At 44.7% G+C, this 26,451-nt stretch overlaps 2 protein-coding genes across 4 annotated transcripts in view; both read left to right on the top strand.

The window, feature by feature from the left end:
* CHUK (component of inhibitor of nuclear factor kappa B kinase complex) overlaps window positions 1-18,070 on the top strand; it is a 39,487-nt gene extending 21,417 nt beyond the window's left edge. Inside the window, exons 12-21 of the mRNA XM_075934690.1 lie at window positions 804-927; window positions 2,032-2,183; window positions 3,307-3,368; window positions 6,059-6,168; window positions 7,768-7,817; window positions 8,974-9,070; window positions 9,826-9,973; window positions 10,556-10,689; window positions 11,621-11,720; window positions 14,310-18,070. Coding sequence (XP_075790805.1) covers window positions 804-927; window positions 2,032-2,183; window positions 3,307-3,368; window positions 6,059-6,168; window positions 7,768-7,817; window positions 8,974-9,070; window positions 9,826-9,973; window positions 10,556-10,689; window positions 11,621-11,720; window positions 14,310-14,336 — 1,004 coding nt within the window. The 3' untranslated portion in view covers window positions 14,337-18,070. The remainder of the gene's footprint in view (window positions 1-803; window positions 928-2,031; window positions 2,184-3,306; window positions 3,369-6,058; window positions 6,169-7,767; window positions 7,818-8,973; window positions 9,071-9,825; window positions 9,974-10,555; window positions 10,690-11,620; window positions 11,721-14,309) is intronic.
* Window positions 18,071-20,190: 2,120 nt separating this feature from the next.
* ERLIN1 (ER lipid raft associated 1) overlaps window positions 20,191-26,451 on the top strand; it is a 31,509-nt gene continuing 25,248 nt past the window's right edge. For 2 of the 3 annotated variants that reach the window (XM_006126356.3, XM_006126355.3), the window contains exon 1: window positions 20,191-20,323. The gene's annotated coding sequence lies outside the window, so the exon portion shown is untranslated. Of the gene's footprint in view, window positions 20,324-20,397; window positions 20,495-26,451 lie in introns of those variants that run through there. The other variant, XM_075934689.1, reaches the window with a different exon arrangement.

Genomic DNA, 26,451 nt, shown 5'->3' with positions numbered 1-26,451 from the left:
CCCATAGCAGAGTTAGTGGCTTGACAATGCATTGTTACAATGTATCTCTGCAATGTCAATTTCAAGCAGCCCCTTGCACAAGCTTGAGCATGCCCTGGAGCACGGGGGGGGGGGGGGGGGGGGGGGGGGGGGGCTGTTTCTGGTTACATAGGATTATATTTTTAACAGTTCTAAGTTACATGACCTAATACATTATATTCTAAAGGAACAATAATAATAATAATAAATCTAAACATTTAACAATCTTAACAAATAATAATAATAATAAGAAGAATTAATAATAAATCTAAACACTTTAAGTTGTGGGGAACAAATTATGGGGGGTCACTTCCATTTGTGGAATCATTTTCAATACATTAATATGTTATCCCTACAACATGATTGCAACCTCCATGTGGAAACTACCACAGTTCCTTACCTAAAAATGTAATATTAGTAAAGTATGGCTAGCTGTTACCAAATCAGTAAGTGTGGTTGGCATCCCATTTGTCAATGGGGCAGTTGGAGAATTATTGTAACATAAACTAGAATCCACTAGAAATCAGTGATAATTGGGTTGAATTTGAAATGTCTTAATTCTAATTATAATGGTTTATAGTTTTTTAACAAGACTATTGACTGGACCTGCATCCTATACTTTATTATTCTCTTGAAATGGATTATTTCATAGCTAAAATGCTAAAGAGCATTTTTCAATGTGAAAAATAACATTGGAAAATTGTGTATAGAAATGAAGAATTAGTGTCTTACAAATATTCCAGGAAACTTCATTGATACAGTTTTATTGTTTCTTTTGTGTGCAGTACAGGACAGTAAAACGCAGTTGCCCATTTCACAGTTGCGCAAAGTGTGGGCAGAAGCTGTGCACTATGTGACTGGGCTGAAAGAAGATTATAGCAGGCTGTTCCAAGGGCAGAGAGCTGCAATGTAAGTTGATTGCCAATTCAGTAGACCAGGGAGAGACATGAACATGGAAGTTGTGAACTGACAGCTATATGGATTAAAGGGTTCTTGAATACCTGCTCTTTTGAAGTGCTTTGTTCTTTTTTATCATAAACTTAAAATGTAAACTATACGGAAACTTGTCCTAATCTGTGGTGGTGTCCTAATCTGTGGTGTTTTCATTGCTTCTATACATGATATCACAAAAGTCCATCCACAAAAGGAAGAAAAGTTTTCAAATGATTTCAGCGAGTTTTAATTATACAACAAATTAGAAGTTTGTTACTCTTTTAAGACTTCTCTGAACAGTTACATTATCTTTAGAGAACCCACTTCAGAATGTAAATGTTTAATTTCTAAACTAATGGATTTACCTGCAAATACTCTTAAAATTCATTGAATGTTCAGAATAAATGCAGTAAGTTTAGTGAGGGTCTGCTGTATTCACACAGAGGGATTGAATCTCCACTTTATGTACAAAACTCAACTCGGCTTTAACTGTGGAGTCAAAGTTTCATAGTTCAGTTCTATGAAATAACAGAAGTTTCATGTGTGTTGGAAAATGGTAGCTCTGTTTTCAGTGAGGAAGACTATGTTCATAAAACAGAGAGCTAAAAAGGATTTTCAAAAATAATTCACCATATGCCAGGAACAGACAGCAGTTCATGATGAAAATTGTTTTTATGGGTTTATGATGGTTGCTCTGCATATTACATATATTACTAATACAGATAGTTCAGAATAGTTTGCATATGTAGGGATAGATGGTCTTATTATTTGTATTATGGGAGCACCTGCAGGCCCTAGCCATGAACATGCTCTCCTTGTGCTTGGTGCTGCACAAACACATAGTTGCAGTCCGTCTCAGCCATGGAGTACTCACCTGCTCAGGGTCACACAAGGAGTCGGTCTCTGCTAAGAATCTTACTCTAAAAGGTCTTAAGAAATTCAGCGCCACTGATGCATTTCCTGTAGAAGTTGGAATTTAGGTTTTCTGTGCATTGATTATAGCAGTTCATTTTTTGTTACTAAATCACAGAATTCCAGCTGTATTAATTTCAATAGGCCCCGTTCATAATTATTGTTTAGGTTGAGTCTTCTTCGATATAATGCCAACTTAACCAAGATGAAAAACAATATGGTGTCCGCATCTCAGCAGTTGAGAGCAAAGCTGGAGTTCTTTCATCAGAGCATTCATCTGGATCTGGAGAGATACAGTGACCAGATGGCTTATGGAATATGTAAGTATTTTTTGAATAGTTGAAGGCCCCTATATATGTCTGATGGATGCTGTTACCCATGGTGGTTAGACCATTCGTGCTGCAGAGAATTTATCATCTAAATGATAGAGATAGAGGATTGAGAATGAAGCGCTTACATAAGCAAACAAACTTATTGGGAGATCATCATAGTTCTGTTAGTGTCTTGTATTTTTTAAGTGGGAAAGAGGTCAGTGAACCTAGTTAACATTTTTGTTAATGACCTGGAAGAAAACATAAAATCATTTAATAAAGTTTGCAGATAGATAATGTAGGTGAGGTGATATCTTTTATCGGTGGAAGGTATAAGCTTTTGAGTTACACAGAGCTCTTTTTTCAGGTCGGGTTCCCTGTCTGTCTGTTCTCTCCTCCCTCCGTCGTCGTCCCCCCCCCCCCCAATCCTGAAGAGGAGGCCTGTGTTACACAGGAGATCCGAATAGATGATCACAATGATCTCTTCTGTCCTTATAATCTATGAATGGCAGAAGTGAGGGCGTTAGTTAAAGTATGGGAATAGAAAAGCAAGGAAGGAGAAGGATGGTCCCATTTCTGCACATACCTTATCATGGTAAGGTTTTGTAGGCATCATGGTGGGCATGCCCTAGGGTGTGAAACAGATCTGTTTAAATATGTACCTAAAGAGAGAGGCAAAAAAAACTATGAATTTGGTGGATGGTTTGACACACACATCTGTAACCATCAGGCTCTCTCATTGGCACATTTTGACCAAGTTTATGGGAAGGTTACCAAAGCAGGTCTTCCAGGCGGTGTTCAGTGATGTTTGCCTAGCATATTTAGCCCCCAAAGTAGCCTAAGCATAGCCTGGCATACCTAGATTATCTGACAGGTGTTTGTCCAATGTTCATTACTAGCTCATTGAATCTTCACACACTTTTGGCAGTGGTGGTGATTTATTTTGGGCAAAGGTCCTGTCCTTGTACAACACTAAGGAATTGTCTGAGACTTCTAGGACATATGGCAGCTTTCATGTATGCGACTCAGCATGACAGTCTTCACCTCAGAGGCATGCAGACGGAAGTTCTTTTTGAGGTCACTTGATATCTTTTTCCTTTTTGTGCATTAATCAAACTCCATTTCTTTTAAGCTTCAGAAAAGATGCTTAAAGCCTGGAAGGAAATGGAAGTAAAGGCCGCCCTGTGTGCTGAGGTATGGAAATAAAAGCAGGATGTTTGTTGTCTGGAGGAGGGTGACTTGTCAGGCAGATACAACAAAAAATACTGCATTTGTGTTATTTTTCCCATCTGAAGCTTTACTGAGGAATAACATACTCTGCCACTTTCTGCACAGGGGTTGTGTATGGTGTAGAAAACTCAAGGATTTGCATAGGCATGTTTAAAGGAACTGAATCAGTGAGTCCAATTGATGAAATACATTCACTTAGATAAATGTTAAAAAATCACTTATTAAACATTAGCAATAGTGTGTGCCATACCTGAAGCCATTGTTGAAGATACCTCATGAACTGAGTGAAGTAGCAATAGCAACATTATTTCAACCAGTTTCTTCCTCAGGGAACAGTTCAGCTGTTACTGTGTTGTTCAAATATAACAATTTATTTCACTATCAGACTCTTTCCGTTGCCTCCTTAGAGTCCATAGTAGAAATGCAGCATCATAGAAAATTCTTATTCATTTCTAGCATGAGGTGATTTGGGAGTACCTGAGAATTTGAAATCTGTGTAGTTCTACCCCTACACAATAGTTTTGGTTTACCAAGGTTGGCAGGGAATCAGTGACTTAACATCTTACCACTTTGTTTTAAACTTGTCTTGACATCAGAGTGATTAAAATACAGGCAGTCCCCGGGTTACATGGATCCGACTTACATCGGATCCCTACTTACAAATGGGGTGAGGCAACCCCGCACTAGCTGCTTCCCCCCAGCAAACCAGGGAGACGCGAAGCTAGCGCTCCCCCCAGCAGACCAGGGAGACACGGCGCAGCTTTTCTCAGCAGACACCTCAGCTTGAGAATAAAGGACTGAGGGAAGTGAGGTGTGGGAGAATAAAACTGAGCTCTGGAGAAATGTTTGGCTAGAGTTTCCCCTACAATATGTACCAGTTCCGATTTACATACAAATTCAACTTAAGAACAAACCTATCTTGTACGTAACCCGGGGACTGCCTGTACTTAAATTGGTTACTTTGATGTTCTGTTTATAAGACTCGCTTCTCATTATGGAAGCATCTCTCATGGTGCTGTTCATAGCTTTCAGGGCCAGAAGGGGCATATAATCTGTGAGCATCTAATCTGACGACCTGACAAGACTTGACTGAATTAATCCCTGCTTCAACTAGAACATCTCTGACAAAAATGTCTCATCTTGATTTTAATATGTCCAAAAATGGCAAATCCACCACAACATGTAGTAAGTGTCATGGATACACAGGTTTGGTGCTACATCCCCGGTTTTAACAGGCCTGCTAAATCTACTGTTTGTGGATTGATCTCAGAGCCTCAATCCCTGCTGTAGCCTAAATCTCAATACTCTGTCATAAGTTACTGCCTTGAGCACTCTGAAGATTGACCAGTGCTTTGTTCCAAGTGCTGACTCCACCTGGATTCTTGTTAAGGTTGTCTTGTCAAACTCCATTTGTTCCTCTTAGATTCAGGATGTGACATTTTTATTTTGTCTTCAGTGTTTTTTCACCGAAAGTACTTCTCGAAACTCCAAGATTTCTTGAACTAGTATGATTGCTGTGTATCATTTGTGACGGGAACAACTTTTCCTTTCTTATGGCCTTAACCTTGTGCGTTTTCGAAGAAACAGATGCAATCGCCTGGCTGTAAGCAGAACAATCCAAATCCTTTTGATTAGGATGTGATCCCTCTGGCATTCAGATATCTCATTCATATCCTTCCTGGCAAAATGAAAGACCTGAAAGATTCAAAATTTACCATCTCCTGATGACTCATTCAGCTATTTTAAAAGCATTTAGGGAAAAATGTGGACATCTAAAAGTCTCAGAACTCAGTTTGATTCCACAGCCTGGGTAGAAACAAATAGAACCTCTTATGAGAAGAATTGCAGATCTCTAGCTATCAAAGCGTTTGATCAGTATATGCAAGGAGATACAAGATGTTTTTCCAGTACTGTCTTTGGTCAGAGTGTTTTGGTCTGCCATTCTCCCTGCATGTGTCTTCTCATTTCATCCTAGTCTCTTCCATTACTCCCACTTAAGCAAATATATTGTTACTTCCCATCAGTCGTCACTCCAGATTAGTAGATTCCTTCAGCATGTGAGAACAGGAGACCATTTGGACATACCACAAGTTTGTCTCCTAATGGAGGAATCACTAGAGTGGCATTTTGCCATCCAGGTACATAGTTTATCTGTTTATAGTTTTTTAGGCTTTCAAGTTCTGGACGCATCTCAACTTGGCCCATAATGTTGTTCCGCAACTTTTATATGACAGCAGTTTCAGCACCTAAATTGAGACTTTCTGCTACTTCTGTGGTGGTGTAACTGGTTAACTCAACAGGGCTGACTCTAGACTATACAGGAATCCTTTGCTATAAGAAGACGTTTGCAGTTTTTGTATTGTCTGTTTCTATCCAAGGTTGTGGAGGGTATTGTATATTGTGTGGAAACTAGTCTGATTTCCATAGCATTATCGCGGTAACCAATCTACTGAATGATTATTGTCCTTCAATACAGCAACACTTACACTTTCAGAATATTCTTAATTCCATTCAGATTCACTTGTCTTTTGAACGAAGTAATCTGGAGTATCTTTCTGTTGGGTTTTTTTGTATTTCTGCTCCTGAAATGGCTTTACACGTATCACTTTCCGTTTAAAACTTGGGATTTATAACACATTATATTTTATCATTAGGCTGGAGATATCGGATACCTAGATGAACAGATTATGGCTCTGCACACAGAGATTGTGGAACTGCAGAGGAGTCCATATGCAAGACGCCAGGGAGATGTCATGGAAAGTCTGTAAGGAAAAGGGCTATTCTCTCATACTTACTGAAATCATTTTACATTGTAACAGGTTTTAAAAATTTTTTTGGTGTCTATTTTGTTTTTAATTCTCCATTTTGTAGAGGTGGGTGGGTAGGAAGGGAAGAGTCCGTCCGTGTGTTTCCTTCAGTACTGTAGAATTATATACCCAAACCCTTTGAAAACTGCATGCTTGAGAGAGCTTTCACAGCCATTGCCAGGCTGTTGTAATACCCTTTTTCGTGGGATTACCAGCACATCTGATGCACCACTTGCACCTTGTTCAGATTCAGCCATGCAACGGCTTGCTAGTTGAGCTATTTCAGCCTGCATTGTGTTTTTTACATCAGCTGCCTGTTAAGTGGCAGGTTCTGGCTGTTAGCCTTACTGGTTTATAAAGCTCTGAATGGGACTGCCATGGTCACAATTGAGACTCCCTTTTGGAGCCTCTAGCAAATGGATTTTTGTTCTTCCACATGACTTGGTGCTGAGAGATTCCACCATCATGTCAGAAGTAGGCCTGGGAGCAAGCCGTGGCTGTGGCGGTCCCCACAGTGTGGAACTCCCTCCTTCCTGAAATCTGCCCATTTCATCTCCCCACTTAAAAACCACCAAATGCTCTTTTTCAGGTGTCTTTAAATTACTGCTGCTATTCTGTTTTGTTCTTACAGGGTTTTTTTCCCTCACCCTGTCTGTAATTTTATTGAGGTTGGGGTATTTTCTGGAAGTTAACAAGAAAATGCTGCTATGGCTGTTCAGCAGCCCCAGGGCTTTTTGTGGAGGGAAGTGCTCTATAAATGTATTATTGGGAAGAAGCACAGGACATCTGACTGGAGTGGATGATTTCCTTAACTCCTCTAGAGGTGACCTACGATGTGAGTTCATGAGCTGGCCAGGGAGTGGGAAGTTCCAGGTTTTGGAATTGGCTAGGAGGTAATGGGAGAAACTAATCGGTTGGAGAAGATTATGCTGAACTTTTTGAAATAGTAAAGTGAGGATGTGTCATGGAGTTGGAAGCTTCAGCATGTAACTGATTCTGAGTTATTTGAGCTGTTCAGAGCAGCAAAACTTACTTTAAAAGGAGAAGGAAATGTACTTTTTTGGGATATCTTCCTTGTACTCTTCCCGAATGTCCCCTATGGAACTGCGAGCAAGCAAGGAAACATGAGTGCAAATAGGGAGTATGTCAGGCAATTATACAGCTGCAAAGCTACCAACATTACTAAAATCAAACTTTTTAATGTATAAATATTATATGGCAACAAAATCCTGATAGATTTTCATGGAAATCGTACATATGTTCAAAATTGAAGAAAGCATAGAATCAATGCTATTTAGACTGAATATCAGAAAGGTAAACACTGAATCATGAAGAAAAGGGCAGTTTTTTTAGGAAATGTGGACTTTTTATCACAGGATGAATTTCATTGGATTTCTAATGTAGAGGGAGCAGGCTGTCTGTTGGCAAGATGTAAAAATCTGCTCCATCTTAGTAAAGACTTGAATATGAAATCTTTTTACTCTTGAATGTTACAGATGATCAGTTCCTCTGTGTGTGCTAATACATATCTGAAGTGATTTTTTTTCTTTTTGCAGTGAACAAAAAGCCATAGAACTATACAAGCAATTAAAACCAAGACCACCAGGTATGGAACAGGCTTGTTCTGTGACCTACATAAAACCCAAACCCTGCAAGCAATCTCTGCTTTTAACAGTAAATATTAGACTTTTTACATTATCATTTGCAGCAGGGAGGAGGGACTTCCGGGCAGGAAGGGGTGAAGATACACTTAGAATGATGGAATGGGAAAGAAGAAGAGCTTTCTAGGTCTTGGTGGGAACTGCGAGGAGTGGTTTGATGGTATGCCTGTCCAAAGTCATAGGTGGTCAGTGGAGGAAATGTCTGCAAGGGCAATGAGTTGTGTAAATGACATCAAATGTCTTTTTGGCAGTGGAATAATTACGTTATAAAGTGTAGCTCATTTAGTGATTGTTTTCATTACACCGTCCTTAATAGTGTCAGAACTGCCACACACCTTAACTTTGTCCTGACCCACAGGGGTATCAGTCAGGTGTTACATAGGATCAGCTGTAGTATAAAAAGTGGTAGGATTCTTGTCTTTTGGTCTAAGGCTTAATTGTTCCCGGGCTAGGCATGCTGTTAATCCTTCCCAGTCAGCTATTAAAGTGTTCAGAAAATCCTGCAAGTTACCAAGACAGCCATATTGTTAGCTCTTACCTTAGTGTGGATTGATGCCATCAAAACCTTTGCTACCTACAGAGCTTTCAGTTTGTCGGGGCACTGTTGCTGGACAACGTGGGCAGACATCCGGCTGAGAGGGGAGAGAGGAAGAATAGATGCTTGATGTGACCATGGTGCCTTGATGGACCACACTGAGAGTGCCACACTCATGGCAGAGTGCAAGAAATAGGGCACACAATCCCCAAAACTGGTTGTTTATGCAATAATTAGATTCACCCAGCCAGTAACAAAAGAGCTTCTGAAGGCCCACACTGGTTTAAAAGAAGCTAAATACAGCCTCCTTTAGGCAGTGCAGCCTTTGGCGCCCATCTAGACATCCAAGTCTAACATGTTGAGGAATTATGGAAACATTATTGACCATGCTTAGGACCCTACCAAATTCACAGTCCATTTTTTGTAAACTTCATGGTCCTGGCATTTTAAAAATCTTGAATTTAATGGTTTCAGATATTTAAATCTTAAATTTCATGGATACTATGTAGCTATGAACTGTTTGCTGAGGCGCTGTCTTCTAACCAGATGATTGTTATCCCTTCCAGATCACGCTTACAGTGACAGCACTGACATGGTGAAGATTATCGTGCAGACAGTTCAGAGCCAGGATCGAGTTCTCAAGGAGCTCTTTGGACACCTTAGGTACCAAGAGAGCTTTCCTTTCCAGAGGAAACCAGAGATAATATGCAGCTTCTGTCATTCTGGGCTGGAGACCTTTTAACATACTAATTTCTCTTTAGGAGCAGAGAGCTCTTGCATTTGTGTTCCAAGAGCAAAACTTTATTCCAAGCTCAGATTGCTGAAGGGCACGTTCCCATCATAGTTCCAAAACTTCAAAGCTAGTAAAGGGGAAGATCTGTCCCAGACCTTACTATACATCCTCCTCAGATTAACTGTCAGTGGAACACTGCAGCCCCCTACCAAGAATTGCTTTCCCCTTCAAGGACATACAGCCACTCTACATTCATCACAATCGTCTGACTCATACTGTAGCACAGTCCCTTAACGCTGTCTCTGTAAGCATTTCACATCTTCAGGAACCTTCCCTCAACTGAGTTCCATGTACATATGTGACTGGTGCTGAGATGGAGGGAATCTATGGCAGGAGATTTCTTTGTGAAGAAAGATAGTCCTGAACCTTTCTTGCATTGAACTTTTTGTGCTGCGCACTTTCATCGTTAGACCTTAAGACTTCCGGGAGCCACAATAGTCCCAAGAATCTTTCAGTTGTGTATCTGTGTGCCTGCAGCTATTCGTGTAAATACTGAGGGCCAAGTACATATTTACCCAGTTTTCCCTTAAATAGCAAGGTGTAAAATTGGTGCGACCACCTTCGCTTTGCCAAAGCCTGTGTCCTGCTGAATGGCAAAGTCATTGTGATTTCTCCTTTATTACAGTAAGCTGTTAGGCTGTAAGCAGAAGATTATTGATTTGCTTCCAAAGATTGAAGTGGCTTTGAATAACATCAAGGAGGCTGACAGCTCAGTAATGCAGATGCAGGGCAAAAGGCAGAGGGAGATCTGGCATTTGCTGAAAATTGCTTGTGTAAGTGACTTTAGGATTGAAATCCATATATGTTAACAATAACCTCTACAGCCAGGCACTGTGCCACCTTGGCCTTGGGAGCGGGTGGTGCGGGTGGCATCCAACTCTGCCCCTCTCCCTTGGCAAAGGCCAGGAGGGTGCCCGGTTCCCTGGCACCCTATGAGAGGGGTAGGGAGGAGGCCTCTGGCTGCCTGCTGGAGTACTGGGCCGGGCAGTTGGGGGCAGAGGGGCTGTGGGACACTAGAGTGACATAATCCCATCACTCTGTTGGGGTGGGTGTGTGTATATATGGGGGAGAGGGAAGAGGAGAGGGTGTGGGGGTGTGTGTGTGTATATATATGGGGGAGAGGGAAGAGGAGAGGGTGTGGGGGTGTGTGTGTGTGTATATATATATATATGGGGGAGAGCGCCATACTTTGGCATTAATGTATATTTATCTTTAATTATGCTTATAATGCTCTGATCTCGAGTTTCTTGGCACATATATAGTGTGTAAACTCCAATGGAACAGGACTAAAATATCCTCTGAATATGTCCATCCACTGAATATGTGCATGAAGAATAATTCTGCTTCTATTCTAGACTCAGAGTTCTGCTCGATCTCTTGTGAGTTCCAGCATCGAAAGTGCAGCCACACCTCCAACTGCTACATGGCTTCCTCCGAACTCGAGCAACATACCCCATCCTCTCTCTTCTATGGCAGTTCCTAGAGATGGGTAAGAGCCAAGGATGAGAGGTTATTGCTAAGACCAGTCGGCCTCTTTTTGGAAGAGTATCCCTATTTTATATGCATGAGCTCTGAAAGCTTGCCCTCCCTCATGCATTTGTAGTGGAGACAGGCTCCAAATGTGATACAGTAGCAGTTTGACCAGATGACAAGTATCAGCGGGGTGGCCATGTTAGTCGGAATCTGCAAAAACAGCAAGAATTCCTGTGGCATCTTATAGATTAACAGATTTATTTGGGCATAAGCTTTTGTGGACTAAGACCCACTTCGTCAGATTCATTTTGAACAGATGAGTGTTTCCACTCATCTTTGAGATCTCCAGTAGAATAACACCTCTCTGGAACTCTGCCCTGTCCCGAGTGAAGTGCAGTGAACCATTCCTAACTCAGTCTGTGTCCTGTGGCTGGAAGCTTTCTATGTCACTCCCTTGGTATCAGCAGAGTGGTATAGCAGATACAGTTTTAGGATACTTCTTGGTAATGTTGCTGTTCAGTCTTCACTGGGGTTATAAGGATGTATAGACATGCTGTGTGTCAAGGTTCCAGAGGCAGCTATTTTCTCTTCCGTTGCTTTTAGTTTTATGGACCTAGAGGATTCTCTATCTTGGAATCCCATCCTTTACTCAGATGGAGTTCTCTTGTCAGTGTCTGCTGCAGGCATGATTTGGGATGATTATTGAAGTTCTCTTTTGATGAGAGAGCATTTTTAATGAAGTCAGCTAATTTTCAGAAGGGGGAATCTGTCTGAGGGGCCCTGCTATGGAAGCATGCAAGGCACATTGCTGTATAAAACAGGATAGAGTAACTTGCACAATTACAGATAAACTGCTGTAAATTTCTTTTCCACTCCCCCATTCTGCTCCTTCTGGAGAAGTGAATCCGTCACAGTTTAAATCTGCATCCTTTATCCCTTTTTTGTAGGGAAGTTTTTGCCCGTGTGATAGAAGAGAATCTGAACTATCTTGACCGCTTCAGCACTATTATTCAAGAGGCAAAACAGGAGCAGAACAGCAGCATGATGGTAAGTCTGTTTCTGTGATTGAGGCTTGACTTCTCAAAGGTGTCATTGGCATCAGGTAGAAGATTTAACTTACTGAGCTCTTCCTGTAAACCTCATTTTTTGAGGAATAAGGAATCTTGTGCAAAAGTGGTGGTGGTTTTTTTATTTGTTTGTTTTTGTTTTGTGTTTTTTTTCCTGATACATGGCCCCGTCTACACTGCGGGTTTTTTTTCGCAAATACCTCTTCCGCAAAAAGGATCAGAAGAGAATATGCAAATGACAGCGCGAGATTTGCAAATGAGCGCTTCATTTGTATTTCCTCTTCTGAAAAAAACAGTGTAGACGTGGCTTTATTGGGATAACCACTTAACTGGTGCCTGGGCCCAGCTGGAGTAGTCACCGCAGCGCAGTGGGTGGTTAGCCAGTTAAACCTATAGTTTAATTGGTTAACATACTGCACGGGATTTGACATCCCTGTTAAATATGTGCAGTGTCCTGGTCTGCTGCTCACAAAGGATATGAGGTGCATTGGCAAAACAATCACCTAAAGAATCCTGCTCCTGGCTCTGGAAATGTGCAAAGCGATGGGGCTGTTCAAGCAGGCGATGTTGGTGGGGGGTATTGTCTCTCAAGGTCTTGTTATAGAATGGAATAAACTGCCCTGCAGTAACCCTTTTCTCCTCTTGCTGAGCCCTGTCCACCCTTTGGCTGCGTCTACACAGCAAAGTTATTTCAGAATAATGGCGTTATTCCGAAATGACTGTGCAAGCGTCTGCACAGCAGTAGCACTATTTCGAAATAATTTTGAAATAACAGGAGGCTTATTCCGACTTCTGTAAACCTCATTCTACGAAGAATAATGCCTTTTTCGGAATAGGGGCTGTGTAGATGCACCACTTCTGCTATTTCGAAATAGCCCCTCACCAGGGCCATTCTAACTTCTTCCTCCCCAGTGCCTCCTGGGGCTCTAAATTGAAATAGCACGTCTGTATTAGGGAAGCCTGTCTCGGACTAATTTTGAGGCTTCCCTGCAGTGTAGATGTGCAATTTTGAAATAAGCTATTTCAAAATAACTATTCCGGAATAGCTTATTCCGAAATAAATGTGCAGTGTAGACATAGCCTTTGACTTGAGGGGCAGAAAAAATGGGCGTAAGGTTCAGAAGGAGGAGGAGGAGCAAGTGGTGTGGTTGGACAAATCCGATGTCATTCTGGGGTCTGAATTGGAAGATATTTCACCTTTCTCTAAATAATGAGGAATGGGAATTCGTAAGTCAGTGGGCTAGGCAGAACCTGGGGGCCAGCTAGTCCTCCTGTGCTTTCCCTTGAGAAGACAAGGGATGTGTTTGAACACAACTGTAATGGATGAAATGAGGCTCTTCCCATGAGCACTCAGTATGGTGTCCAGACACATGATGAAGATCTCCTGTCGGACGCCAATCTCTCCTGGTAGCTTGCTCTGGTGCAAGCTGTTTATGCAGCCACATTAGATACACGTCCCTCCTTCCACAATGACGTTAAGCTACTCTCCTAACTGGAAGGTTAGCTGTTCCCTCCCGTACACTTGGCTCTGGGGATGATGATCTATGAAGCCATGATAAAACCAGCATGCTTCCACTCCTCACCAGCCACTTGAAAGCATGTTAAGGGGGCACTGTTCTTATGCATGTAATTGTTGTGGCAGCTATATAATAGAGTAATGAAGAATTTTCCCAAAACAGGAGCAGCCCATGGCCAGCATAATCTGCACCTTGTGGATCCCATAAACCCTGGTGTAGGATTGGAAAGGGATGTAGAGTAGCCAGAGTGAGCACTGGATTCCTGAACAGCTACAGGCAACCCTGGGGAGGTTACTGTAAGTTAGGGCAGAGCCCTGTTGCCCAGAATCCGGAGGGTAAAACGTGTTGTAAAGTCTCCATGGCCTTTTCTCTTGGGCTGCACCTTTCAGAGGCACAGCACAAACTAGCTTTTCGTGTCTGGTTTTGATGACTCTGTGTTGCTTACTACGTCTCACCTTATTTTCCTCTAATTTACAAACCAGCTGATTGCGAATAGCTGTGACACTTTACAGGGGATTGCTGCTGAGACCACAACCTAGGGCCAGTTAGTGTCAGCTAATGTGGTAGGTTTGTGATAGTAAGGGACTGAGCTGGCACCATTAACTCATGTCATGTTGCTACCCAGTAGCCTTCAGCCAGTAAGGACGTCTGATTCCTTGCATATCCATGTCAGATGAAACCAGTAGCTTAGCGACCAAAAGTTAACTGTTGACTTGTGTCTGCTGCCTGAGTTTCAGTAGCTCAGACCCTGACACTGAAAATCCTCATTTCTGGATTTTCATCTGTTCCTCTTCAGTGCTGACAATAGATGCTGGGTGGCATTACATAGTTGCTGTTTGTGAAATTTCAGAAGCCTTTAATATACCTTAATTAGGTGTGTTTGTTAACATCAGGTTTTGGGTAGTTAAAACACTTCCCCTTTCAATCTCTCCTTATAATTCCAAGACTGACATCAGAGAGCGGTTTTGGACAATGCAGGCTCCCAGGCAGGTGATGGTTGGTTTGAAAATTAAATTTACTGAACTCTGGTTGCTCTTTTGCTTTCTTTTTAGAGTCTTGATTGGAGTTGGCTGAAATAACTAAGGAAGAAAAATAGGCACTGTTGCCATCCCCAATATGACCATGTGCTCAAGGTTGGCTGACAGTCTGTGATGAGACGAAACAGCCCAGTATCAGTCCTATAGTGCTGATTCCACACGCTGCTGATCCAGGACTGAATAATCTCTCTCCCACTGCATCTGGATGACAATTCTGTGAGAGGGATTTTGTGTTTTGTAAACATTAGCAGACTTGATTATAGAGTACATGGGCAGCAACAGAGACTTTGCTTTGGATGTTTTGCTGCTAGAGGCAAATGTTTTTCAATCTGCTGCCTCATGTCGGGGCTTTTAAATCCATACTGAGGTACCTAAAGAAGTGGCCTGATTTTCAGAGATGCTGAGTGACCCTGGCTCCCACTACATCCCTGAGGGCTGCAGATGCTCACCACTTTAGAAATTACACCCTTTCTACTTAGAAGCTTTTTAGGCACCTGCGTTTGGTTTGAAAATGTTTGCAATAGCCAAATAGGGTCTTTCTAGCAACAGGACCTATCTGACAGACGCTGCTGGGGAAGGCAACTGTTGCTCTGACTGAAGAACTAAGATCAGGGCACTATCTGCAATGATTTATCTGTGGAGAACTTCTTTTGGCCGGAGATACCCTGTCTTCGCATTTGACGTTAATTTATCTTGGTGCTAGAGCAACTGTATGCTCTGTAAGAGAAGCAGAGGCAGCAGGTACCTGGAAGATGTTTGCCTTATGTCTTCTGAGTAGGAAGAAGGTAGCAAGTGCCTCCTAGATGCAGGCAGATTTCTGCCTTAAGTGGCCAAGATGCACAGTACAAGCAGCAGCAGTATTTGCAGTGTTGTGCTGCAGTGCTGAGCTGTTGCACCCTCTTTCTCTGGGGCTGGCATCTCGCATTTAGAATCCCATTGGAAAATGACACATTGCCTACATTATCTTGCCCCTGTCCCCCAGCATCTCAACCCTCAGAGCCCAGGTCGGGGAATGTAGTTTCTGATGGATAAAAGAAAAATAATGGCCATAGCTTGCCACCTTTGCTGTATTCTCTTGTATACCAAGAAGAGGTTTTGACAGGTGTTTCTTACTGTTCAGGAAATTCTCCTCGATTCCAAACACAGTTTTATATCCACTGGCTCCTTAAAATATTTAAGAATTCCATTTGTTAATTTGTGATAAATACTATCTTATGTAGAATCTTTTTATGATTCTTTTTCTGTTCCAGATTTGTGTCATTGTAAAGATTCTACCTTCAAATGGTCTGACTTGCCAATGTTCAGTTTGGGCAGGATGTAGGTGGGGAAGATAACAAGCTACCTGGACTTCAGTTTGCAGGAAAGGTTTTCAGCACTGGCTAGTGATTTGGGGTGTGCAACCCAAGCTCTTTAACGGGATTTGATTTTTTTTTTTTTCTTTCAGAGGGCAGGTCCTCATACTTTCTGAAAATCATGCTCTTTTAAAATGTCTTACTTGAAAATCTTGATTCTTGCCTGTCTCTCTCCATTACTCTGTCTATAAGGATAAATTGCTGTAACACATTTCAAAACCAGTTAGCCACAAAGCAACAAGTTCACCTCACTATTCAGTACTTAAGTTTGGTAAGTGAGGTGAACTTGTTGCTTCATGGCTAACTGGTTTTGAAATGTGTTACAGCAATTTATCCTTATAGAAAGAGTAATGGCAACAAAAAAGTGAAGAAAACTATACATTTCACATCCCCCACAAAGTAACCAGTAGTACACTAAGTGAGCGTCCATTCCCTTGCCTGCTGGTGCAGTCATTTACACACGTGCAAGGTGAGTGTACATTTTGCGCTGGTGTGAGTGACCAAGGATACAATACAATGGCAGTTCTCAAACTGTGGGTCAGTACCCCAATGTGGGTGTCAAATCCATTTTAATGGAGTCACCCTGACTGGCTTACACTTGCTAGGGCCTGGGGCTGAAGCCAAAGCCTGAGGGTATCCATGCTGTGTAGCTGGGCTCAGGTTACAGGTCCCCTGCCTGGGGCTTTGGCTCCCCACCTAAGCCAGCAGAGCTCAAGCAAGCTCAGACTTGGATCTCCCTCCCTGGGGTCATGTAGTAATATGGGTCAGAAGGGGTCATGGTACAATGACATTTGAGAGCCTCTGCAATGGGAAATTGGGCTCACTGGTGAACTAAGCACAAAAAGGCATATTTCATCTAGTGGCAAACTGAATTCTGATCAGTGAGATTAAAACAAGCTCTCGAAGGAAAATATATCTAAGTGTCTTCTGGGTCTGTGCTGCTTCATACACCAGAGATCACTACATTGGTTTTGTCCATTCTCAGTGTAGCCTCAAGCCCCTCCCACCTTTAAGTTACTCAGTGCAATTTCTGCTTGGTGCCATCCTCCACAAGCTTTCTTAAGTTAGAAATAAGGGGTGTGCAGACATTTTGCTATTCACCAGTAAGGTTTCCATCCATTAGTCTGCGCTTCTTGCATTTGATGTGTCTCATAGCAGAAAAAGTCTGCATGTGTATGTTGATCCAAAATTTGACATCTTATTGCAATGCAGTACTGGAGAACTAGACTATGGGTATTCAACCAAAGTTCTCATGTGCTTTTTCTCTTTAGCTGGTTAATTTCATCTTCATCCAGGGCACTAACATGAATTAATTACTTCTCAAACTTCCTTTTATGAACTCCAGTCCTTTGATATACTACTTCACACTTTCTCAGATGAAATTCAAATAGATTTGAGAACAATAAGAGGAAGGACTTCAGATCGCTGAGAAGAAAAGCAGTTCTCAAAACTCCCTGCTGGTGTAAACAGCACTTGTATGTGAAATGATGGATCATAGTCATTTCCTTGATCAGTGTGTTTCATGGGGGGAAGGGAGGGGCTTTTTCCAAATGTGGCAAGTGTGTGTCACATGAAGTGTCACATGCAGGTAACGGAGCTGACATTAACTAAAGGTGTAACATGAATTTTCTGACACTAGCATTTAGTATGAGCAAGCAGTGTTTTTTTCCCCCCCTTGCAATGTCTCATTCAACACCTTCAGGTGACCAGTTATGATAAAAGCTAAAATCCCATTTTTATTTTCTGACTTTGCGTGCATTTGAAATTTCTGAGCAAGAAACCCTTTGATTTCTGGTAGAAGTGCCAGGAAGAGGTCCAGTACTTCACCACAGGGTAACCACTGCACTTCAGTGTGCATGACAAGATCTTCATATTCTGTTTCAATTTGTTCCATCAGTTCCACAAACTGATGGTGATGCAGGGAGCAAGCATGAACTAAGTTAATAATCTGTATCACTTTGTCCATTACAGCTTTCAGTGTGTCTCCCTTGTTAAGTTTAGCATAGAGCATCTCTTGGTGTATTATGCAATGCACATTGCATATGTCAGGTACACAAGATTTCAACAAAGCCATGGCATTTTGCTGTCATGGAGGAGCGCCTATCTGTTGAAACTGATACCTTTGATATACCTTTTTTGGAACCAAAAGAATTGTAACTTGTACTCTCTTAAAATCAGTAACTGTCAGAGAAAATGCTGAGCCTTGTGCTCTCCCATTTATTCCCAAGAAATCTAAGAATTCTTCTGTCGTGTTCAACACAATGAATGCGTGTGCAGAGCTGAGTAATGTTATTAATATCTTTGCATTCATGCAGGGCTATCCTGATAGCCACACTTGAACATACAGTTATGAAAAACTAGTCTTCCTGATGATTTGACTTCATTTCTGTAAATATTGTAAACAATAAAATTTTAGTAATAGCGGTTTAGAGTCATTTTTGTTAGGTAGATTCTGGGGATTTCCCCATCCCAGGCTGCACCATCTTGTGGTAAAGGATTAAGATTATGCCTAGGATTCCACGCTTCAAGAATGGCATTTCTTGTCTCCGATCCTTCCTGGTCAGCAGTGATCATTTAGAGATACCTGTATTGCTTTGGAGACACTCACCTCTTCAAGTGGAATATCTACCATTCCTTTCCCCGGTAAGCCCAGGAATTCAGACTTAGGCAGCGTCTCATGGCTTGTGCTATAGGCCTCTCCTGATCTTGACCAGGCAGACCCCCCGTCTACATTGGTGGAAGTATTGAACATACCACCCAGCTGTACTGCCTCTCAGATGGGGGGAGCCAAAGGTAGAATATATTCCTGATTGAGTTCCTTGAGTATCACTACTTTACTTAACAAATAAAAGATAGAGGGGGGACTTGATTACAGTAAGTTAATATCCAAGTGGGGAACATTTTAATAATGGGCTTTCCAATTTAGTGGAGAGAGATGTAATAGGACCCAGTGGTAGTAAACTAAAGCTAGTCAGACTGGAAACAAGCTGTACATTTTTAACTAAGAAATTAACCAGTGGAATGACTTTGAGATCATAACCGATTTTTCCATCATTGGCTGTTTTTCGTAAGATCCATGCTCCAGGAATTACTCTGGAAGAGCACCTGGCCTGCAATAGGCAGTCTAAGGAGATGGCCATAAAGGTCCCTTCTGACCATGGAATACGAATTCAGGTTATCCCCTTGGCTGTTTGCTTTTATTGCTGAAAGATCTAAGGATCAGGCAGTTTCAACCCAGAATATTTCTGGGTGGATGTCAGGTTGTATGAAGTTAGGTTAGGAGATGGTCAATTTACAGTTACCCAGAAACAATAGGGACAGAGCCTTGTTTATAGGTTATTCCAACAGCTGATAATTGTAGGGATGCTATTTGTTTGTGAATATACATTCCTCTAATTATTGTGGAGGTGTCATGTGCTCACTTGGTTGGGACTGTATTAAAATACCTATTTAACTAGACTTGCAGTAGTGCCCTCTGCTGTGTAATAGACTCCCTGTGAGACCTTGGTTGGGGCTCCAGTACTGGTAAATCCAGACTTTGACAAGCCCTTTATGGTGTTTACCCATGCCTCTGGTGGCTGGGTGTGATGCTAATGCAGGTGGACAAAAAAAGGAAGAGATGCCCTATTGTGTACTTGAGCAAGAGGTTGCTGCCTTGCAAACAGAACTGTGTACTCATAGTGAAGGAATGCCTGTCTAGGGTGTGGGCTCTTAGAAAACTGCAGCCATATCTATTTGGGTGGCATTTCAAGGTGTACACGGACCACTCTCCCCTGACCAAATGAAAGGGCGAATACCAAGCTGCTGCTATGGAGTCTGCTCCTGCAGAATCATGACACAGAGGTGGTCCATGTTAAGGGGAGTGCTAATGTCATAGCCAATGCTTTATCACAGAGCAGGGGCCCCGAACTTCCCCAGGCCACTGGCTCAGTGCCCCTGCTCCGTTTGGTCTCGAAGGGAGAAGAGATGCGACAAAGTGGGGGACTGTGTTTGCTATGTTATTGTTATCTCTACTACTATGTTATGTTATCTCTATTACTGGGTAGTAACCCAGTGCATGTGCCTTAGTTTCCCTAGGCACTTCACCAGGAGTGAGATGCTGATGGGAATTTCAGTGTCGGTCTCCTGCAGGTACACAATGGATGATGCTTTCTGTACCCTGAGCCTCGGTGGGGGTGTCCTGTAAGCAGGACTAAGGCTGCAGAAGGGCTGGAGCAGGCTTTGGGGTGTTTTAAGTGGGGGGGCAGAGACGGGGCTCTGTTCTGCCTGCTGGCTGGCGGTCAGTGCTGGCTGCAGATGGGGGTTTGGGGCCCCCCCCACACACTGACACCACCCAGTGCCCCCCCCATTCAGCCTGGTTCCCCCTTGTGACACTGCACAATGCTACTCTGGCCCTGAACCCTGCCCAGCGCCGAGCCCCGCCCCCATACGTCACACACACCCCTCTGCTGAGCCCCGCCCCGCTACACCGCCCGTCCCCGGGTCGGATTCGGCCAGGGAGCGGTGCTGCACGACGCGGTCCGGGACGAGAGGTATTTTGCCCTCGCTGCTTTACCGTCCCAGGGGGCGCTGTGATTCTGTTCGGTGATTGGCTGGGGGAGGCGGAAGTAGCCGGGCGTGGCTGCGCATGCGTGGGAGTGATGTATTCGGTGGCTCGTGAGGGGCGGCGCTGAGCAGGTACTGGGGGCGCAGCGGAGACCTCCCCTTCCCCCTCCCCCTCCCCCTCCTCCTCCCGTCACGCCGGCTGGGGGGGGGCCCTCGCTGCGGCCCGGGGCGCTGCCCTCAGACTCCCCCTCCCCCCCCCCGAGCCGGGGAATGCGGCGGGGCGCGGGCCTGGTGCTCCCACAGGTCTCGTGGCGAGACTCCCGGCTGCGCGCGCGCGTGGGGAGTGTGGGGGGAGGGGCCCGCTTGTTCCGCGCGTGGGGAGTGTGTGTGGGGGGGAGGGGCCCGCTTGTTCCGCGCGTGGGGAAGTGTCTGTGTGTGGGGGTGACGGGAGCCGCAGTCCGTGCTCCTGGCTGCCAAGTCAGCGCTTAGGAAGCTGCAGCGGTGTCTCCTTGGGACACTTGATTTTGGTGGGGAGTCTGGCGGCGGGAGAGTGCCTGCCTGTTACTAGTAGGAGCCTTAATGTCTGCAAGGTGAACGGGAAATGGTCTGTTGGCGCTTGCTGAGAGGCGGTTAGTTATTACACCAGTTTCTTGATATCCTCCTAGATTAGTCGTGGGCTTGGTGGACACAGACCCCTTCTGCCCTGTCCCTTAGTCACGGTGGGTTTGGACTCTCTTACCCAGTGAATAATTCCGATGCTGTTCACACTTCTGAGCGTCCGTCTGCAGGGAGACTTACCCAGAAACTTGCTAACTTGATTCTGCTGCCCTTGGCAATTTCTGAGCAGCAGCTGCAGACGCCTTAATGCTTCTTTGTCTGCAGAAACAGGAAGACAAGACTCTGGATTATACCTGGCTTGTCTTTGCAATCTTGGCCACTAGAAATGTCACTTTTTCAAACCAAGGGAAAGCACAGACTCTGCAGGAATAAACGACTAATTTCTCCCTTGCCTGCCCTACACACTCACAAGTGGGAAGCTTTGGTTCTCAGCCATTTCTTATAGGGGCCCTTGGATCTCATATCTCTTTCCTGATTTGTACTAAGCTAGTCATGACTGTAGCCTTTAGTTGGGAAAGAGTGACTAGCTGGACACAGATTGTTCTAGGAAGTGTGTAGCTTGGTCCAGGTGAAGGATGTTTAATCACCTGGGCTGAATAAGGGACATGGAGAAATCTGCTCTGCACTTGGGCAACTGTGGGCACCAAAGGGAAAGTTTATTTTCTTATCCTGCTAGAATCTACGTGCTGGAAAACTTAGTTTTGGTTAGGGACTCTTACTACATTTAAAAGGCAGAACTGCAATTCTGCTGCACCTCTGCCTCCCCTCCCCGCCTCTCACACCAGCTGCTGCCTCTTCCCCCTCCCCTGATAGAGGCAGCAAGGGGGGTGAAAATGCGAGTAATCGACAACTCTCTTACATCTCTAGTTTGGGTTCCGTGAAATGACTATTTAGAAGTACATTGCCTTGCTGGCCTCATTCAGATTGCACGTTTAGACTCTTGCCTATTCCTTCCTGCCAAGAGCTTGCGCTGTATTTCCTGATCAAAGTCCAGTTTTTTTTCCAAAGTAAACAAGGCCAAATCTTAGCCAGTTTGTGCCTGTCTGAGAGAAGGGTAGATTGTGCCTACTATATTTTTTACAATGGCAAAAAAAGAACAGTCCCATAACACAAAAGCTCAAGGGAGTTTTCTCTAATACAGGCAGTCCCCGACTTACGTCGGATCCGCACTTACGAACGGGGCTTTCTCGCCCTGGAGGTCGAGGTGGCGGATTGCTACCTGCGAGCTCCGGGGCGAGAAAGCCCTGTTCATAAGCTGCTCCGGTGCCCCTGGTCTGCTGGAGACCGTCTCCAGCAGACCAGGGGCACCGGGCGGGTTCCCCGCGCTTCTGAGGCTTTGTCAGCCAACGGTCTGTCCCTTAAGACCGGCTGAAGTTCTTTTAAATTGTGCCTGGTTCTGTTACAGCAACTTAAGGAGTCAGGTTAAAACTTAAACAGTTACAGGTTTATTAAAGAAACTTATAAATCATATGGTTGCAATGGCTATTGTTCTATTTCTTAACTACTAGCAAAATATAGATCTTAAAAATGGTTACAAAGAAGATAAAGATAGAAAAATAGAAATAATGGTACCAAGTAACAGCTTACTCTTTCTATGTGTACACTTAAGACAGAGGACCACATCCAGGTACAATTTTTACCCCCTTCTGTGCCTCTCAACTCCAGCATGTCAGGCCAGGGCCGGTCCCTCAATTCCTAGGAAAGATGAAAATACGAGGTGGGCGTCCCCATAGAACCTCGGGAGGTCAAACACCTAACCTGACCAGCAGGTAGAGGGTAGAATGACACTCAAAGTGAGTGTGTGCTGGGCCCATCTTTTATACTCATGGGGTCACGTATTTCTCTTTCTTATCTGTCATGCCAAATGGGGCTGGTCTGTCTTTTGTGAGACCAGTTCTTACAAGGGAGTTGTGAACTTAATTTACACTTGTAAGGCTGTGTCCAGACTCAGGGTTTTTTTCGGGAAAAGTAGCCTTTTTCCGAAAAAACTTCACCTGCGTCTAGACTGCAGCCGCGTTCTTTCGAAATTAAATCGAAAGAACGCGGCTTTTCTTTCGACGGCGGTAAACCTCATTTCACGAGGAAGAACGCCTTCTTTCGAAAGTGCTTCTTTTGAAAGAAGGCGTTCTTGAATGTAAATAGGGCTTCTTCGAAAGAGAGCATCCAGACTCACTGGGTGCTTTCTTTCGAAAAAGCAGCTTGCTCTTTCGAAAGTTCCGCGTGCAGTCTAGACGCTCTCTTTCGAAAGAGGCTTGCAGTCTAGACATAGCCTAAGAGAGAGAACTAAATTGGAATTACTGGGGATTCTTTTCTCAGTGGGAAATTCCTCTTCCAGGGACTGTGTGTGTGTTCGAATCAACATAGGTGCCAGCCGGTGGCAGTCTCGCATATCCTGATCTCTCCTCATATCTATGTTTCAGCTTCTCAGGATCAGATGAGCCAGCATAGACTATGCTGATTTTATTGCTCTTTCTCTGTCCTGTATGCTTCAGAGAGGCAAATAAGATGGATGTGATGAAGGCGGGCTGTCTGGCCACAGGCTTTGCCAGAGCAAAGCCTCAGAAGCGCGGGAACCCGCCGCTGCTGCCGCTTCAGTCCCGGTGACTGTGGTCTGCTGGGGACGGTCCACAGGCACCGGGACTGAAGCTGCAGCCATAGCGGGGTCCCGCGCCTCTGAGACTTTGCCAGAGCAAAGCCTCAGAGGCGCGGCACCCCGCTGCTGCTGTGGCTCTGCTCCCCGTGTCCCTGGTCTGCTGGGGAGGGGACGGGGGCGCAGCTAGTGTGCCCCCCCCCCCCAGCAGACCAGGCTTTTGTTTTGGACCCTGGGGCAGAGCAGCTGGGGCGCTGCCGATTGGTCCTGCAGCGCCGCTCTGGGCACTACTGGACCAACCCGGCAGCACCCCAGCTGCTCTGCCCCAGGTCAGCAGCTGATTCCAGGAAACCCGGGGCAGAGCAACTCTGCCTCGGGCTTCCTGTAGTCAGCGCTGGTCAGTTTCAGCAGCGGCTGAATCAGGACGCCTGGGGCAGAGCAGATGGGGTGCCGCTGGGTTGGTCCAGTAGCACCGAGGAGCGGCCGCGCTACTGGAGCAACCCAGCAGAACCCCAGCTGCTCTGCCCCAGGCGTCCCCAAGTCAGCTTCTGCTGAAACTGACCAGCGCTGACTACAGGAAGCCCGAGGCAGAGTTGCTCTGCCCCGGGCTTCCTGGAATCAGCTGCTGATCAGTTTCAGCAGCAACTGACTTGGGGACACCTGGGGTTCTTAAGTTGATTCTGTATGTAAGTCAGAACTGGCGGTCAGTTTCAGCAGCGGCTGAATCTGGACGCCAGTTCCGACTTACATACAGATTCAACTTAAGAACAAATCTACAGTCCCTATCTTGTACGTAACCCGGGGACTGCCTGTAATTAAAATCCCATTTGGGTAGAGATGATGTGACAAAAGCCTACCAAGCCGATGACAAATGTGAACGTTTTGGGATATCCTAGAGTGTGTTTTCTCTCCTTTAAAACATAACTCAACCGCTGACTGGATGGGGGTAAAGCAGGAATTCTTGTGCTCCCCACCCAAGATGCTATTCCATAATTAGCCAGCACTTTCCTCTTGAAATGCGTACTTTGGCTTCATTTGGAGATAAGATACCAGATTACAAGTCACATCCAGTGTGAAAATTTCTATGTTCCTAATGAAAAATGTGCAAGCTTCAGGTTCCTGGGTGAAGAAGGGGTGGAGTGTTTGTTCTTTTTGCTGTTTATATTAATAGATGTGCCCACGCTACCTGAGTCCGCCCCCCTGTGCTCCTCAATCAGCCCCACATCCTCCTCCCCACCTACCCGATGAGCTGCCTCCACAAGGCCAGCGTCTCCTGTGGGCCATAGTGCAGGGCCTGCATGGCTCTTCTTGCTGGGCTCGGGGACAGCTGAGAGCAGCCCCGCTGCTGCCTCGGGGGTATGTGTGTGCATTCGCTGCTCCCATTCAGCCCAAGGGACATGCTGTGCTCCTGAGGGAAACCTCCAGCCCAGCACGCTTCCTGCCAAGTCACTGCCTCGCCCGGGGGAGCTGCTGAGCACCGCCACTGTAAGGCGAGATCTAGGATAGGGTGGAGACCGCTGGTTGGAGGAGGGGGGTGCTCATGTTGCAGATTCCTTATTACTAAAATGTTTCAGGGATCCATTTTACACCCGCTCACCACAGGTGAAAGTAAGCGAGTGTGTAGCAACCGGGGGAGAGGGGTGTTGGTAAGCCTAGCAGGGGGAAGTGGAGGGAACGGTTTGGTGTGTGTAGTAGCCACAGAGGAGGGTACAACTTCCTAGCATTCCTTTAAAAAAGAATAGAAGGACAGGTTTCCATGGAAACATTTCTTTTGATGGGAGGTGTTCTTAAACTACATTTCGTTTCAGAACCTAAATGTTGGGCCTAAATTAATTTTTGCAGTATGATTCTAGGCCCATCTACACTGCAAGTGCAATCATATCACAGGAAGCACTTAATGTGCTGTTGTCCCTAGTCATGGTTCGACTTTGGTATTGAAACAGGCTGTGACGCTGCGCAATGCTAGTGCCAGTTCAGGCCTTAAAAAGGTACAGTCAGCTGTGTTCCCTGTGGCTGGGGTGTTCCTTTTGGTAGCTGGGTGTTTCTCTGGAGGAGCTTGGAAGGCAGAACCCGCTGATGTGACTCCTTGTTTAAGTTGAGCCAATGCAGGAGCCTGGAGTCATGTCCCTTTGAGTGTGTTGCTGAGATGAGCTGCTGCAGTTTGAACCAGCTGGAGCCTTGTGTCGCCAGATACATTGTTACAGTAATGTAATTGAAAGGTCACTAAAGCATATGTCACCTGTGGCTGGGCCTGAGACTGACAACTGAGGCAGATGTAGAAGGAACAAGACCTTTCCATAGCCAGAGATTTATGAAGGGTCCAGGATTGTGTTGATAGACTTGTCTATCTGAGGGCAGGTAACAAAGATTGGAGTGTGTGGGGGGGTGTTGTGCTCTTGCACACCTCTGAGTCTGAGAGAGGACAGCTGTGATCCATCACCGATAGTATACACGGCCTTTCGGATCTAGCAGCCATCGCATGGCTGTACACCAAAATCCAGGGATAAGAAGCTGTCATCAGCATGTCTACATAGGAAAGGTTTATAGGTGACCAGTTAACTGGTGGGGGCTGGAGCAACACCCTGTTTGCCACAGGCAGGGGGCTACTCCAGATCCATGGGGGCCGTCCGCCCCTTTAATTGGTTAATTGTCTAAACAGCATGTTTAACTGGTTAACCAATTAAACAGGATTTTACATTGCTAGACCACAGCATCAGCTCTGTCCTGCTCTAGCCTGAAGTTTTATTGGGAGAGATCCAGAATATTGGAAGTGGCCTGGGAGATATTTCTTTACTCAGAAATGGGAGGTTGGATACTGAGTGTTGGGTGATGGAGCTGGTTGTGTGGCATGATATTTCCTCCCCAAAAAAGACTTTGGTTGTCATATGAACTCTTGCGGTGCGTCTGGGGCTTCCTGTTAGGCCATTTTGAGAGGCAGGGTATTGTGTTATTGGGTCTGTGGTTTTGTGACTATTTCTTGACAATAATTGCTCAAGACTTTACAGTGGGTTGAGCACATAGTTAGGGGTCCCATCTACACAATAAAATGCAG

The sequence above is a fragment of the Pelodiscus sinensis genome, chromosome 8 (assembly GCF_049634645.1).
Source record: "Pelodiscus sinensis isolate JC-2024 chromosome 8, ASM4963464v1, whole genome shotgun sequence".
Taxonomy (NCBI): Eukaryota; Metazoa; Chordata; order Testudines; family Trionychidae; genus Pelodiscus; species Pelodiscus sinensis.
Note: the sequence above shows the minus strand (reverse complement) of the source record. Positions and strands in the feature narration are given on the sequence as shown.